Here is a 13,354-nt window from a genome sequence, read left to right on the forward strand (position 1 = left end):
GACAATTAGTTTGTTACAAATATAACTATTTAGTTTACTAATTAGTTGCAATAAACACTTGTGAAAATAGGCTATTTGAGTTTAAAATAGTAATGTTAAAAGACTTTAAACAGAGAGTGATTTCAACTAATCTATTATCTATTTGGAAACTTAAAAGAGCGTGCAAAGGTAGGCTAAATTTAAAATACGCCTGATTTTAGCAATAGCTATTCGTTTAAAAATCTGTAAGGGATTTATATTGAAACTACACTCGCAATGTGCTTCACCTGTAGTAGTAATAATAATAATAATAATAATGATGATAAAAAGAAATAGCTTTCCATATTGTTTACATATTATATAACCAACAGGGTTGTATAATACAATATTATATTAAAATGATGTAACATTTTAGAGCTACCAGCCAATAAATGTTCTCAAAGCAGCAACTACAGATTAGAGTAGATTTAGGCATATGTGAGAAGAAGAAAAAAAGAAAAAAAAAATCTAGTTTTGCTTTCAACACTTTTCCCTCATATCTATTAGTATCTCTCTGACCCTAACTACAGTTTACACCTTTGTCATATGGCCATATAAATGTAGAAAGTCTGTATGAAACATTTTATTGATATGCATTGTTCAAAAAGTCAACTTTAACTTTGCAATGTGGCCTAAACCACCTTTTTCGCTATTGCCTTCATCGGCGCACCGCTTGAGCTAAATCCTTGTTCCTTTGTGTTAATGGTCCGTCCTCATTTGCCACCTAATTGGACTATATAAGACCAATAACAGGAGAGAACTCTCAGCCCAGCAGCCAACGCGAAGAGTCTGGGAGGCCCCTCCTCTCTCCCGACTCTCCACTTCCCATCTCTCCCTTCATCCCATTTGCTATTGTACGTGCCCAATCGCCGTATACTTTCTGCATTTAACTCGGGTGACATTTTTATTTCATCATTAGCATCTGGCGCCAGACGGACGCGGTGAGCATCATTTTCACCAAGGAACTCTCGGAAGATGATCAGCAAGATTAATATTGTTTATCTCGCCCCGCGTTATTGTCTTTCATTTTAACGTCAGTGCTGACCGTAAACAACCGCGTTTAAGTTCCCAACACTGGAAGAGTTTACCAAGGACCTTCAAACTGTTGAAAGATTTTTTTGTTTTAGATTTTTTTTTTAACAATTTTCAAAATATATTATAACCCCGAATTTCCAGCCAACATGCCCGAAACAACCCAGGATACATGTGCTTCGGCAAAAGACTCTCCGTTTTTCATAAAAAATCTCCTAAATTCTGACAGCAAGCCGTCAAAGCCTAAGCCTATTTTGGCTTCAACTAAAGCAGGACTTGATGCCAGCTTCTCGCTCTCTCAGGTTGGGGAATTTAACTTTCCTCGCTTTGAGTTGCCGACCCAGCGCTTTGCGTTACCGGCTTACCTTGAGCGTGCCTCGGCATGGTGGTACCCGTACACACTCAGTGCATCTGCGCATCTTCACAGAACAGAAGGTACGTTTTGATAAGTCATAACTGATTGTTGTGTAGTGTGCATTGATTTGTTATTCGTCAGAAATAATAGCGTGATTCTGCTAGCAAATGGTGCACACGTAATGTTAATGAGAAGCAAGTCAGCTCAGAACATAGTTTGGGAAATGTTTCCTGACAGATATAGCCCAAATCATATAAACATAGGCTACATGTAGCAATTATCATAAGCTGTGTTTTCATTATTTTCATTATCATAAAATGTGTTTTCATTCTTTAAATAAGAAAGTGACTGAGTTTTATTGTAAAATGCAATGTTTACGTTTAAAAACACTGAGATTTTTTAAGACAGTACGAATCACACTGTTTGCACCTGTCATGTGGCTAAGTGACGCGACCTGTGAAACTTGATATTAATAAATTTCTGAAAGAAAACGAATGCTAATCTGAGCTCTCTTACTGTAGCAGCACAGAAAGTGAGAGACTCGTCACCGATCACAGGCACCGACCGAGACTCACCTGAGCTCGTGCTCAAATCAGACCCGGACGCAAAGGACGATGAAGACGACAACAAAAGTGGAGACGAGATTGTCCTCGAGGAGAGCGACATCGAAGATGGTAAAAAAGAAGGCGGCGTGGACGACTGGAAGAAGAACGACGACGGCGCGGACAAGAAGCCTTGTCGGAAAAAGAAAACTCGCACGGTGTTTTCTCGGAGTCAGGTGTTCCAGCTGGAGTCCACCTTCGACATGAAACGTTACCTCAGCAGCTCGGAGCGCGCCGGCCTTGCTGCCTCCCTTCACCTCACAGAGACCCAAGTCAAAATCTGGTTTCAGAACCGCAGAAACAAATGGAAACGTCAGCTGGCCGCAGAGCTGGAGGCCGCCAACTTGAGCCACGCAGCAGCGCAAAGGATTGTCAGAGTACCCATCCTTTATCACGAGAACTCGTCCTCTGAGAGCTCCAGCACAGCGGGCAACGTGCCCGTGAGCCAGCCGCTGCTCACTTTCCCTCATCCGGTTTACTACTCTCATCCCATCGTCACCTCCGTGCCCCTCCTCAGACCGGTTTGAGAGGACGACAGATGCCTTTTTTATGTAACTTATGTAACTAAAACAATTTTACAGAGACTCGAAAAGAGGGGAAAAGAGAAAAGACGGAAATGAAACCAAGAGACAAAGCTATTTTTGTTTAGAAAATAATTTAAAACGAAAGAAAAGAAAATGTACAAAGACGCACTATCATGCATTTGAGCCCTACATATTTTTTTTTACAACTCACAAATATACCCATACAACTTCACATAAATAAGGCGAATGTTCTGATGTTGGTGCTGGTTGGTGGTGAATTACAATGATTCGTTAATTTACTGTCATTTTATTATTATCTATAAATATCACAAGTCAACTTGTTGACACGTCAAAGAAAAGAGTTAATACACCTGGTTAAGTTTTTTTTTTTTTTTTTTTACCGGGAAAAATCACACTGAACACGGATGTGCAAAACTACTGTATGATCCATATATTTAGGCAACATGTTGTTTTTGAAACTCGTATTTTAGACACATTTTCTTAACCAAACAGTTGTTAGGTTGAGAAGATAACTGCTGAAAACGATTTTGTGTCCCTGGTCCCGCGTTCAATGGACAATCATAGGCTATATCGGACAGAAATTACAGTTAAACTGAAGACACGCAAACACTAATAATAAAAACTTTTACTTTTATCTATATTATTTACAGATGTATATGTACATGTACAGATATAACGAACCAAAATGAGGAAAGGTGTCATTTGTACAGTAATAGCTAAGTTTTTTTACATTGTATTCTGTTGTGAAATAAACGGAGACTATTAAAGTCTACATGTCTTGATTGACGTTGTGGCACGACTGCTGTGTTGAAGCGAAAAATTGTTTCACAATTTAGTAATGTTTATATGGGCATGCTCGCTAATACACTAGCGAGTACAAATAAAAACATGAATTTCAGTAGGCCTAAATAATATAGGCCATATGAGTTAAGAAATCAGCATGGGAGTTAAAACTGACATGAGATTGCACAACCCCATAACTAGTTACAGTATGAGGGAAGCACTGTCTCAAAATTATATGGAAGTAGTTCTATACATTTCAAAACAACGAAATATTCTTAAAAGGGATGTAAATAAATGAATATGTAAATAATTTATTAATTAAATCAATACGTGGGATAATTGGTTTATTTATGAATTAATATTGTATTTTGTCAGTGCGCCTTGCTAAACATTAAAGAAAATAATGTAAAAAAAAAAATCATCTCTATTATTGTTTGAGTTACAGCATATTTTATGGAATATAAAATACCACGAGCTAAACCAAGCTTGCAGCAAAACCGGAATTGTTTCACTTATGCCTCAACAAGCTGAAATACCCATTACCATCTCAATTACAAGCAGGTGCACCTTTAAATCTGGCGGACTCTACAAGCTGTGTTTTGCAAAATCGCGTTGTCAATAAGACCGTATAATTATCGGTGAGAGCTGGCGGAATTGCATTAAGAGTTTCCCCGCTCTTTGTGTGTGTGTGTGTGTGTGTGTGTGTGTGTGTGTGTGTGTGTGTGTGTGTGTGTGTGTGTGTGTGTGTGTGTGTGTGTGTGTGTGACAGAGAGAGAGAGAGAGAGAGATAAGAGTAAAAACTGAACTCCAATGCATGAAAAAAAAAGTAATGAATTTATTGCTAGTGCTGTAAAATGCATGCATGCAACCCATTTATACCAACCTCAACCTGTTCATTTATTATTGATGTCAGTGGAATAGGTTAGACAACATAATACTAATAATAGTTATAATTATATGTATATTATAATAATACAATTATTATTATTATTATTAGCCTAATCATAATAATAATAAAAACTCCCCTTTAGAACGGTCCGTCTAAAATTACTTTGATACCTTAAACCTTCAGATTAATGGCTTCAGATTCAGGGCTTATAATTATTTTCAGATAGGCTATATGTAAATAAAATTTAGAGTAGAGTTTACTGTTACCAAAACTAAAGGCTTAAAAAATGGAATAAACAGGGACCATAGAGAGAACTTTAATATGGGTCAGTCATGCTCATCGACAAGCATTGGTCTTCCTATTGCACTCTTCCTCTATAAAGTCGAAATTAACTCTCTGCGTTGGGTCTGAGCACTCAGCCAAGAGCACATTCAAATACCGTCGCCTAATAATCATAACTCCTATATTGACGTATAATATAATGCAAGCTCAGCACGAGCCCATTACGGTGAATTAATAGATCGCAGAGGCATTATTGCCTGTAGAGTATTGATCGGATAACGTCTGTAAAATATTGTTTTAAATCAAGGGCATTGTTAACAGTCCCCCCCACCCCCTCCCCCCCAATGACCTTGATCCACTGTCATAAACTAAAAAATTATATATAGCTATCACTCGATAATTTCCATTTGACCATGTCTTTATGCAAAGAAGGGAGGTGGGGATAAACAAATAAAATGTTCTATGCGCATTAACATAGAAGAAGTTAGAATAACATGGAAGAGTTTGGACAAATGCATAACCGGTATTTAAACAACCCCCTCCCAATTTGTGCTCGTATGTCATCTCTTTCTGTCTATGTGATTATTCCTATTTGCACAACAGTGTTTTTCTTTGTGAATTTGGCGGGGTTTGTTAGCTTATCGAAGCTCGGGCTATTCAAACTGAAAGGTGATTTTTAACAATTTCGATAAAACACAATGCGTTCAGTTAGCCGACCTCACATTTTCGAGCGAAAGGGATAGTAGCTCACTGCGTCATATGAGACTGACAAAATGGACTATCATCTGCCCTATTAAATTATCTTTCGCTGTGTATGGGGAAAATGTTTTTCAGCGCTCTGCAAAGCACATTTACCCACAATAGACGACGAGAACGTGAACTCAATCCCGTGTATAACGCTTGAGAGGAAGCGGGCCTGTATTTGCTTATTAGGCTACTTTCTCGAAATGTTTTGGAGTTATTCAGGCAAAAGGATATCTTCTTCTTTTTTTCGCCCCACCTTTCCTATTTGCTTTTGTGATTGAAAGCGAGCATCAGATTTTCATCAAAGTTCTATTAAGTGAAACATAGGTTGCGGGGCAGCCTCTGATTGAAACAGTTTAAATTTTAATTGTGTTTTTAATTTGACATATAGTTGCGGAGAGGAATGACACCACAACGCCGAGGGGCGGTCGATTCGCTTAATTTCTCCCTCAGGGATTGATGAGTATATCAGAGCAGTAGATTGGAAACCCATTAAGACTCAATGGTTAGGTTGTTAATTGGATCTTGATGAATAGAAGCCCTTGGTTGAACTATACTGATCCAATCTTCTTGACTTTCTGTTTTCCAATAAATTACCCAATTCATTTCCCAGCCGTAGATTACATAAATTGTACACCTCCAGGGCTTGAGATTCCCGCCTGCTCTCTCTCTCTCTCTCTCTCTCTCTCTCTCTCTCTCTCTCTCTCTCTCTGCAAAACCATTTGAGAAAAAATAAAAGACCAGCCTCAGAATCTTGAATGAAAATCGAAACATAATCAGCGTTTATACTTAGAAAATTTATTGATATCATTTTCTCTGGTAATTTCCTTATCTTAAAGTTGGACATGCCATATATCATAATACACACGTGTAAGGGCCCATTGTTTAATATTTATCGAAGCTTGATTTGCAGATCAAAGGCGCCCATGACTTCATCCGTCTTTCTAGCGGGAAGCATTTTTTGCCAGAGCTCGATGTGTATGTTCGGTCATTACTGTCTGCCGCATGCTGTCAGCACGTGCAAAAAAATGCCTGTTCTGCCGGATTTGAAAGATCTTTAGCTTTGTGAACGTGTGACAGATTGTCCCATAATCGCTGGGTGTTCATCACGGTAAACCTGTCTAGGTTTTTGGGAAACATATAGCACTGTTTTCAGTTTGATAGTAGAAACACAACTTTTCGGATTTTTACAATAAGGCATTATGCACATCTTAAAAAAAATTCTTGTTAACATTTTTTTTTTAATAATTTTTTTATTTTTATAATAGCCTACCTCTCCCTTCTCAACAAACACGTAGAATATAATACTGTGATGGGGCCTACATTTCTGGTGTATTGTTTTTGTTTAATATGTCTAAACGGCCTTTAAGCATCCAGCCTCGCCTGACAGGCGCAGCGTATAAAACCGGCTCTTTAACGATCATTGCGGATTTCACGCCTTATGTGAATGCGCCATAAATCGTTGGGCCGCTGTGAACTAGGCCCTCATATTTTACGCACTAAATGGCTATATGTGGGCATATGGCCCCTCACAATAGGTCTCTTTAACAACCGTTCCAAACAGAGTTGCAGATTGTGACAGTTCAACCACATCGTTTCCATCATCGCGTAGGCTACATGTATAGTAGTGCACGTTTCGTACTTCCAGAGCCTTGCTAGACCAAACAAACACCCACTGATATGTTTTCGTAGCCACAGGTTCACTGTAAACGTTCGTGATTGTAGGTTATTAGACTTCAGATCATTGGAAATATATAGGCTGGGCTATTTCTTGCTGAGTATATATTAATCACAAAAAATATAAAGAGGCGTATCAAATATAATAATAACAATAATAATCATTCATATTTTAATTAAAAAGAAAATGGTCAGGTTTGATTTTTTTTTATTTATTATTATTATTTTTTTTTTACTGGAATGGCCCATGGTCGTGGTCGGGAGACCATGTGTGCAGGGCACTATTCCCGACCTTTGAAATTTGTAGTCGGGATCGCTCAACCCTGGCTCCCTCAGCTCCATTAGGTGTCCGCGCGCTGTCACCACGACAAAGCCAGAGCATTTGTTAAGTGTCGCCAGCCTTTAGAAAACGCTAACGAGAGCTAATGTGGCAGAGCCACAGCTGCCCTCGAGACACGAGTCAGGGGTGGGGCGAGCGCACACCCCCCAATCAATTAGTCAATCAATTAAACAGGGTCCTGTCCGCTCTAGCCGGCCCGCAGAGGCAGTAGATTAGCCCACCATAATGATCAAATTAATTCTTAAACGGAGATAATGGACGTGGAATGAGTTTATTATTTTCAAGAAAAATGAGATAGGATCCATTATTAGTTCCTAGACTGTGTGTTGGATTATTTGACCAATTTGCCATTTATAGCACAGGACTAGTGGAATTTAAAACGACTGTTTAATAAGATATATGATTTTGAACAAAACCATGTATTCAGATGACTTGTGATTATGAGGTTGGTTTATTGTTGGTTATTGATGTGCGCATGAACTTGAGAACTCTAGGCGTGTACTTGAGATGCCTAGAACTCCATTCATGAACAAAGAGGACCTCTGTGGATCAGCAGCATGCTCGTCTGTGTGATGACCACAGTCTACAGTAAAAGCTGTTTAAAACGTGCTTCTGGATCTGGATCTCTGAATTGCACGGACAAATGTTGTGACAATCTTTAACGTCTTTTGAACCAAACAAAAAAAACGTATGGATTTGTTACATTTTTAATTATATTTCAGAGGCCTGCGTCATGGGCTTCCAATGCAAGTCAAAATCTGAACATCAATAAATAAATATTTCAATTTAAACTCGTTATCCTGTAAACAGAAACATATTATGTCGATATAAGGGAGCAGAAAATTACTGAAATTAGAAGCAATAATAATCACAATTTATCAAAGTGGGAAACCAGAGGCACGTACATGACAGTGAATAATTATCCATCACGTAGTTCACAGAAAGCTATTAAAATGTTGGTTGTAATTTCTCGTTACAGTTATATTCTGCAGGCAAACGTCCGGCTATTAAGTTGTGGAGGAAAAAGAAAAAGACAAATGTTGACCATAAGTTAAACGGTTACATGTACAGTGTAAAGCATTTTTGGGTACATTTATAGTAGAAAATTTGCATATATTGTTAACAATGATGTTAATAATTTGAGCCCTTCACATTAAATATTTGTTACTGCAAAATGTACTGATAACTCTTGGTGGAACAATGGAAGGCCATATAACTTTGTGTTAATCAAATTTGGCTTCCCCAATTGTGGTCAATAAAACACAAACAACACTAAAATAAAGCAATGCACATTAATTATTAATGAACTAATAAGCTTAAACTATTAAACTAAACAAGATAAAATGCCAAATTAAACAGACTAATGTTCACGACTTATAAAAAGCATAAAAACTAAACAAATGTGATGTTTTGCCCCTTTTCCCATAAATTATAAGGTGCTTTTTACTTTTTAAAACATTTGTTAACAAAATCTATAGTAGCCTAGGCTAAATGTATTGCCTTACTAAATAGAATATAGGCCTAAATGTGTAAATTAAAAAGTAATTCACACTTTTTACTGATATTGTTTTTAATATTTTACAGTAAAATGCTGTCTATAAAACATAATATTGTTTACCATGTATGGAAAGATAGGCCTGCCTACCTTACGGTTATTCACGGCCAAATAACAGGTTTGTACTGGTTTGAACTGTTTCATTTTACATTCCTTTCCCCTTTAAAATTACTGACATTTTTTCTTTTTGCAGTGTAGCCTAATGTTTTGCAGCAAGTTAATCTCCATCGAGCGCTCCATTGAGGAACTCAAATATTATAAAATTTGAAATTTCCGGGCGCGCTTTGAGCGCGTGATTGGCCAGCGCCGGTCTTACCTACATGCAAATGAGGGCACGTTCCACCCGCCTTGAGACCAGAGCGCGTGGAAGTGGAGAGGAATGCATTCGAACACTTTTGAGCCCACGAAAAACAAGTTTTTTTTTAACGTCCCACCAGCTCTAACAAACCATTTTTAGATTTGAAGAAAAACACTCTCTATGTGTAGCGGAACGTATTGCTGCGTTGACGTTTGATCATTTTTTGAATTTTTTTGAACTGTTATGAGGCGAGAATGAATAATTCGGAGGACAGCGGAAGCAAGTGCTCGCCTGCCCCCATTTCAAGCTTCACGATCCAGTCCATTTTGGGCACCTCCAACGAGGGAGTCCGGTCAGCTGGAAAGGACAGTCCCAAATCCCAGCCGAGGAAGCGGACGTTGTCCGTGTCATCAGAGGACGACTGTAGTGCCGGAGAGGATTCGGGCGACTGTTACTGCTCTGAGTCCGGTGTACCAGAGCCCTGCAACCCGCACCAGCCTCTCAACTTCTGCCTCGGTAAGTCACGATACCACCAGTGTCATTTTATTGCTATAGACACTCGTTACCACCATGGTCAACATAAATATATTTGTGATTTCATGATGTTTAGTAAGAAAGTCACTTTTGTAAAACGTCTCACTTCAGAAACATTAAGTATAAAACACTCTTTTTGCTGTCACCATGGTGACTGTCTTCTAATGTTGTCCCCATTGCCAACACTGAATAAAACTCCAGTCGTGTTTTTATCCGACATATTATCGCGCCTCGGTGAACAGGGGAAAGGTCAAATAATTAACCGAATTTAATCGAGTCTGCTAATTGATTATGCCGGCTTTCAGAGGCAACGCTGCGTTTCGTCAATTGAGCGTTAAATGTAACACGATTTAATTAATATCGTGCACCAGTGCTAGTCATATTGTATTGTTTATTTAACAGGGCACTTGTAACCTTTCAACAGTCGATCAAACAGTCAGAGTTCAAATTTAATGAACTCTTGTGTAAAGTATCGAGTAATGGCGATGTTTAGCCTAACGGGGGAAAAACAGAGCGAATTTGATGATGGACGAATATTCAAAGCACTTTTTATACCTCATTAAATATAAACGTGTTTTCAACTACTAGGCTATTTATTGAATTCACTAATGTGGACACATCAGTCATGCATATTGTTCCCACTGAAGCACGAAAGCTTTATCTCAATGGCTGTTATTCTTCAAGCACAATTTGATAAGACGATAGTTTTGTGCTGTATTTGTTGCAGGTGCCACAAAGGGACTTCTACCTGTGCAGGATGGGATCGACCGCCGGCCGCATTTGACACCATCCATACTACCGGATTACAAAGAGGAGCAGGAGCGAGCGTGTAGCCAAATGTCTCCCGTTTCTGAAGAGAGACACCGTGACGGTCCGGACAAACAGAGCAGTTCCGCCAAGAAGAAGACGCGCACCGTTTTCTCTCGGAGTCAGGTTTATCAGCTCGAGTCCACATTCGACATGAAACGCTATTTGAGCAGCTCCGAGAGAGCCTGTCTCGCCTCCAGCCTGCAGTTAACGGAGACTCAAGTGAAAACGTGGTTTCAGAACCGGCGGAACAAATGGAAACGGCAGCTCTCTGCGGAACTGGAAGCTGCGAACATGGCGCACGCATCGGCGCAGACTTTGGTTGGGATGCCTCTCGTTTTCAGAGAAAATTCGTTGCTCCGGGTGCCGGTTCCGAGGTCCATCGCTTTTCCAACCCCACTCTATTACCCTGGAAGTAATTTACCAGCTTTACCATTATACAATCTTTACAATAAGATTGAATATTAACTTTTGCGCACAACGAACATTCTGCTAAAGGATGACTATTACACTATTACACACTAAAACGTACAAATACACATTTAACTATGTTTGACGAAATTCATGTCTATTTATACCTCTTTATTTGGTGAAAAATTATATTTCTTAATATGCAGCAATTAAACGAGTCTATGTGTAAAACACAAAAGCAACACGGTTCTGTACATGTCCTATAAAATACACCATGTGTATACTGATTATTTTGTACTTTTATTTACATTTTTCTCCCCCGATTAACCCGTTTTACACATTATGAGGAGTGAAAACATTGAAATAAAAGTGTAATCATTCGATTCCTGTCTCTAAAATGAAAACATCTGAGATTAGAAAAGAACACTCATTAATAACAACAACAATTATGATGATGATAATAATAATGTTTTATTTATTAAATTATATTGTATTTCATTTTTATTTTAAAGAGAGCTCTATACACGATGAATTACCAGCTTTAAAACGGCAATGCCTCGTTTTGATTTAATGCCTTTGCTTTTAAACAACCACATTTTCCTAATATTTTGAATCGCAGAAGGCCTTCATGAATTTTAGTGAATTCATCTTTAGTGGTTCAGTGTGTGTGTGTGTGTGTGTATGTGTGTGTATATATATATATATATATATATATATATATATATATATATATATATATATATATAGGCCTATATATTTATTTATATATATATAGCCTATAGCCTATATATAAATAAATATATAGGCCTATATATATTAGGCTATATGACATGGCTCTCTTTTTAGTGTGCTTATCATCTAAAGACAAACATTTTTGTTACAGTGACACTGGGTCATGTAAAGTGTCCCCAGTTGATGCTTTCGCAATTAGGGATAATTACATGTTGCTTGTCACACGAACACGCATTCAAACATTCTCGGAGACAAGCGGAACGTCAAAAGCGCAGCGGGGCCTCAGAGAAGCCGCAGTCAAGAATGACAGTGCTCGCGGTGCAATCTGATAAGACTCACCCGCTGTCAAATTACAAAGGGTGTAGTGGTGTCGTGTTGTACTGATTCCATGTTCTCTATTCCGGCCACGGAGAAAGTTCATTATCAACACACAAGCCCACTTTTTCCGACATTATGACAACAGTTTTAATTCCATCTCGAAATGTGTTATTTTGGCTCGATTGCAGATTAAACAACGTAATTTTTGAAGGACTCTGGAGAAAACTGTGATGTTGCGCACAAATAGGTTAAATATTAACTAATGTATTTTAAATAAAATTCTACATAGGCTACATTTTTAACATATCAATTAATACCATCATTCATTCTTCATAGGTGGCAGATAGAGAATACCAATTTTTTTTATTAATACATTTGTATAGTGCTTTATAGGTTTTATTTCGTTGGTTATATAGGCTAGATATTGAATTTTTTTTTTTATTATGAAAATGTTTTTTTCCTTTTTTTTTTTTTTTTTTAGCTTAAAATGGCAAATGACTAAAAAACTGAAACACCAGTGACTTCCCTAAAGGCAGGATAAAGAGAAGTTCCTAGCTTGCTGGTAATACTGTTGTTGCTGTCTGTTTGATTGACAGCTCAGACCAGAGGTCAGACTGCTCATGACATACATGCAAGCATAAACTCATGTGGCTTCCGTGTAAATTTCATCCTGTGGGTTTTCAGTGTTTTCTCACTGAGTGAAAGCGCGTACACTTCCATTTACTGCTTCACACACCCATCTGTAGGTGAAATGGCAGGTGTGAATTACAAATTTTAATAGCACAGCAATGAAAATGATTTGAAGTGGTTTGAAGAGGTGGAAGACAGTGTGGAGCAGATTTGTTGAGATGATGTGTTGTGCCTCAGGATTCATCAAACTTGCCTGGCACAGCGAAAAGCAGGAGTAATTCAGTTTGGGATGTAATTTATGAGCAAGGTAATGGGCACTATATATAAAGTGGGGAGAGAGAAAGAGAGCTAGAGAGCAATAGAAATACACAGAGAGAGAGAGATGGAGAGAAATGTTTTTCCATTCCTCTAATATCAGAACTGACATTGGTCTATTAATTTAAAAGCAGTGCTAAATCAAAAAAATAAAAATAAAAAACCTTCAACATTGCTCCCATGCATTCATGTCTCTGTGCCAACTTAGACAAAAGACCTATAAAAGGTGTTTTAAAAAAAAATACTGATATCTGTGTCCATATATTAGCTGATGATCTGTTTTCATCCCATGCATGTCTGTGTTTTGTTGAAACAGCAGCTGAACGTCTAACCGCTCAATAATGAAGCAGTGCTGCGGGTTTGGATGGACATTTGCCATAATTGTCACTCACTACAAACAGCATCTAGCAGAAGCTGCTTTTCTCTAAACGAATTTAAGAAAAACATAACCAAGTTTCTGATTGGCCTGTGTATCACTTATGTTCCC

At 38.1% G+C, this 13,354-nt stretch overlaps 2 protein-coding genes across 3 annotated transcripts; both read left to right on the forward strand.

Annotated features, from left to right (window-relative positions):
- The first annotated feature begins 793 nt into the window (after positions 1-793).
- LOC309479073 (homeobox protein HMX3) lies at positions 794-3,335 on the forward strand. Of its 2 annotated transcripts, none has more exons than XM_082142919.1 (2): positions 794-1,485; positions 1,930-3,335. In XM_082142919.1, the coding sequence occupies exons 1-2, from the start codon at positions 1,200-1,202 to the stop codon at positions 2,532-2,534; spliced, it is 891 nt and encodes a 296-aa protein (XP_081999045.1). In that variant the 5' UTR covers positions 794-1,199; the 3' UTR covers positions 2,535-3,335. The 2 variants fall into 2 exon arrangements, with proteins under 2 accessions (XP_081999045.1, XP_081999044.1); XM_082142918.1 differs by having other exon boundaries at positions 798-1,485; positions 1,927-3,335.
- A 5,737-nt stretch (positions 3,336-9,072) lies between these two features.
- LOC309479762 (homeobox protein HMX2-like) lies at positions 9,073-12,047 on the forward strand. The gene is made up of 2 exons (XM_082143950.1): positions 9,073-9,636; positions 10,382-12,047. Exons 1-2 carry the CDS (start codon positions 9,375-9,377, stop codon positions 10,927-10,929), a joined length of 810 nt encoding a protein of 269 aa, XP_082000076.1. The 5' UTR covers positions 9,073-9,374; the 3' UTR covers positions 10,930-12,047.
- The last annotated feature ends 1,307 nt before the right edge of the window (positions 12,048-13,354 follow it).

This window comes from Leuciscus leuciscus (genome assembly GCF_965113295.1).
Source record: "Leuciscus leuciscus genome assembly, chromosome: 17".
In the NCBI taxonomy this organism is placed as follows: Eukaryota; Metazoa; Chordata; class Actinopteri; order Cypriniformes; family Leuciscidae; genus Leuciscus; species Leuciscus leuciscus.